The sequence below is a fragment of the Tarenaya hassleriana genome, unplaced genomic scaffold, assembly GCF_000463585.1.
Source record: "Tarenaya hassleriana unplaced genomic scaffold, ASM46358v1 Cleome4, whole genome shotgun sequence".
In the NCBI taxonomy this organism is placed as follows: domain Eukaryota; kingdom Viridiplantae; phylum Streptophyta; class Magnoliopsida; order Brassicales; family Cleomaceae; genus Tarenaya; species Tarenaya hassleriana.
In genome coordinates, this window is record NW_010966881.1 from 4,921,691 (window position 1) to 4,924,178 (window position 2,488).

Consider the following 2,488-nt stretch of genomic DNA (forward strand, 5'->3'; position numbering starts at 1 on the left):
GTCCCATCTTACACGACGATCCACGCCTCCATATACCCGGGATCCGACCCGACCCACTTGCTCGACCTACCCGGATCCGACCCGAACAAGGTCAGGATCTTCGAGGCGGATCTCCTCGACTACGACGCCGTTTCGAGAGCCGTAGAGGGATGCAAGGGGGTGTTCCACGTAGCGTCGCCGTGTACGTTGGATCCACCGGAGGATCCGGAGAAGGAGCTGATGGAGCCGGCGGTGAAGGGGACGATGAACGTGTTGAAGGCGGCGAAGGCGAGGCGCGTGGTGGTCACGTCCTCGATCTCGGCTATGGTTCCGAACCCTGGCTGGCCCTCCGAGAAGCCCGTGGACGAGTCCTCGTGGACGGACCTCGACTACTGTAAATCCAGACAGGTTCCCTCTCCCGTATTCATCTCACCATATAACCCATTTTCTATATAAAAGTTAGAACTTGCTGTGATTTATTGATAAAAATCTACCCTTTGAAATGCCAAATAAAACCCAAGGTTTATGCAAAAGTTTTTCGCCTTTAAACTTTTTTCCTAAACCCGGTGGGAAGCAATGAATTGCAGAAATGGTATCCGATCTCAAAGACACTGGCTGAGAAAGCGGCTTGGAAATACGCGGAGGAGACTGGGATGGACATGGTGACGATACAGCCGTCCACGTGTCTGGGACCGCTGCTACAGCCGAGCCTGAACGCGAGTTGCGCTGTGCTGGTGCAGCTGTTGAAGGGGTCGACCGAGACGCAGGAGTACCACTGGCTCGGCGCGGTTCACGTCAAAGACGTCGCCAAGGCTCAGGTGCTGCTGTTCGAAACTCCCGAAGCTTCCGGAAGATTCCTCTGCACCAATGGAGTTTATCAGTTCAGCGAGTTCGCTGCTCTCGTGTCCAAACTCTTCCCCGAGTTCTCTGTTCACAGGTAGTGTTCCAAAATACTCTCATGGTTGTAAATATGGCCGGATGTTTTTACCCTAAACCTGTCTGAGTATTCGACTCACGGGTATCTGTTCCGTGGGAATCGAATGCTGTGAGGACGAGGTCGGCTGCATCGCCTCCGAAAACCGAGAACCAGATCGGGTTTTGTCTGCTGGTTAACTCAATCCTCGGGGTAATGTAAGCCCAGGGGGGTGGGGAGAGAGATTTCCAGGGTCGAGTCGAGGGAGAGGGAGGCACGAGGGGTAACGGCGCGGGGTGAGGACCCGAGGTGAGTGACTGGTTAGTGGCTGCTCGCTTCGCGCAGCGTGGAAAATTTTGGGCATCGGCCTCCACCCTCCATGTTGTCGGCCTTCTTTGCCCATCTCGCCGAACGAAGCCTAGCCTCAATCTTCTCCTTTATCACGATATGAGGCAACAATTCCCCGTCGCGACCTCGCTCCTCGTCGGCCAGATACCCGAATCCTACATGAGACCAAGACCTCCTGTTACCCCGGGGGGGGGGGGTGATTGCCCCGAAAATGGCATCTATCATGATGTCAACATGAGATTCGATTTCTAACCGCCGAAAGACGAAAACTTAACAATTTCGAGCACAATTCTCCATAAGATTTCAGGGTCTAAGCAACGATGATACTACAGGTTCGAAGGAGAAACTCAACCTGGCCTAAAACGCTGCGTAGAAGCGGCGAAGAGGTTGATGGAGCTGGGAATGACCTTCACTCCCCTGGAAGTTGCTGTCACGGAGACCGTTGAGAGTCTCAGAGCCAAAGGCTTCCTCTGATTCAATCTACATGTTTTCTCACTTGTGATGTTCAGTTATAAGAAACAACCATGTTGAGTTCTTGTAATAAAAAAAACATGGAGATCTCATGAATTTTATGATTCAAAATGATTTAATGTTTCTCTTAATGATGTCATTTGGGAAAAAAAACACGATTTATGTCCATTAATCAAAGAATTAATTGAGTAATTAAGGCTTCATAGTATCCTCCTACACCAGATTTCTCTCCTTTCTTTCTTAGTTTCTATCTGTAGTTAAAAACAAACTACACAGAATCAATCTTTTTTTACATACAGATCGTGGAAAATCTCGGTTTAGGGCGATACCGATATACGGAGACTCTGATTCTCCGTAGCGTTCTTCAACTGGGCTCTTGCTTGTTTCGATACCGATCCAGGCGGTCCTTCTTCTGCTTCTTCATTAGATTCTGCATTCCCGAGCTCTCTCAGAGCTTTTTTGGCGTATATCGTAAAGGCTACAGTAGTTACGATAGCGACGATTAAGGAGATTACATTGTAAACGATCTCCACTGTCGTTAACCGACGATTTCCATACTGCACATCGGCATACGTTCTGATCAACCGACCACTGCAATATGAATTAGATTTCCTCGCTTTAGGTTCAAACAACTGCTGCTAGTTTATTCCGAGGGTGAGGAGACTGACCTGTAGATGTAGATGAAAGCTTCTGGTACCATCCCGGCTATGGATCCGAACAAGTAGGGCCAGAATCTCATGCTCGTTACAACGATCGCGTAGTTGAAGATGGTGTAGG

The 2,488-nt window shown here is 49.5% G+C and overlaps 2 protein-coding genes across 4 annotated transcripts in view; one reads left to right on the forward strand and one right to left on the reverse strand.

Annotated features, from left to right (window-relative positions):
• The window catches only part of LOC104824094 (cinnamoyl-CoA reductase 1), a 2,623-nt gene extending 793 nt beyond the window's left edge, over positions 1-1,830 (forward strand). Inside the window, exons 2-4 of one of the 2 annotated variants that reach the window (XM_010556037.1) lie at positions 16-387; positions 567-916; positions 1,573-1,830. In XM_010556037.1, the coding sequence (XP_010554339.1) occupies positions 16-387; positions 567-916; positions 1,573-1,714 (864 nt within the window). In that variant the 3' untranslated portion in view covers positions 1,715-1,830. Of the gene's footprint in view, positions 1-9; positions 388-566; positions 917-1,572 lie in introns of both variants that reach the window. The other variant, XM_010556038.1, reaches the window with a different exon arrangement.
• A 20-nt stretch (positions 1,831-1,850) lies between these two features.
• The window catches only part of LOC104824098 (transmembrane protein 64), a 13,837-nt gene continuing 13,199 nt past the window's right edge, over positions 1,851-2,488 (reverse strand). For both annotated transcript variants that reach the window (XM_010556043.2, XM_010556044.2), the window contains 2 exons: positions 2,380-2,488; positions 1,851-2,302 (listed from right to left, as the gene is read on the reverse strand). In XM_010556043.2, coding sequence (XP_010554345.1) covers positions 2,029-2,302; positions 2,380-2,488 — 383 coding nt within the window. In that variant the 3' untranslated portion in view covers positions 1,851-2,028. The remainder of the gene's footprint in view (positions 2,303-2,379) is intronic.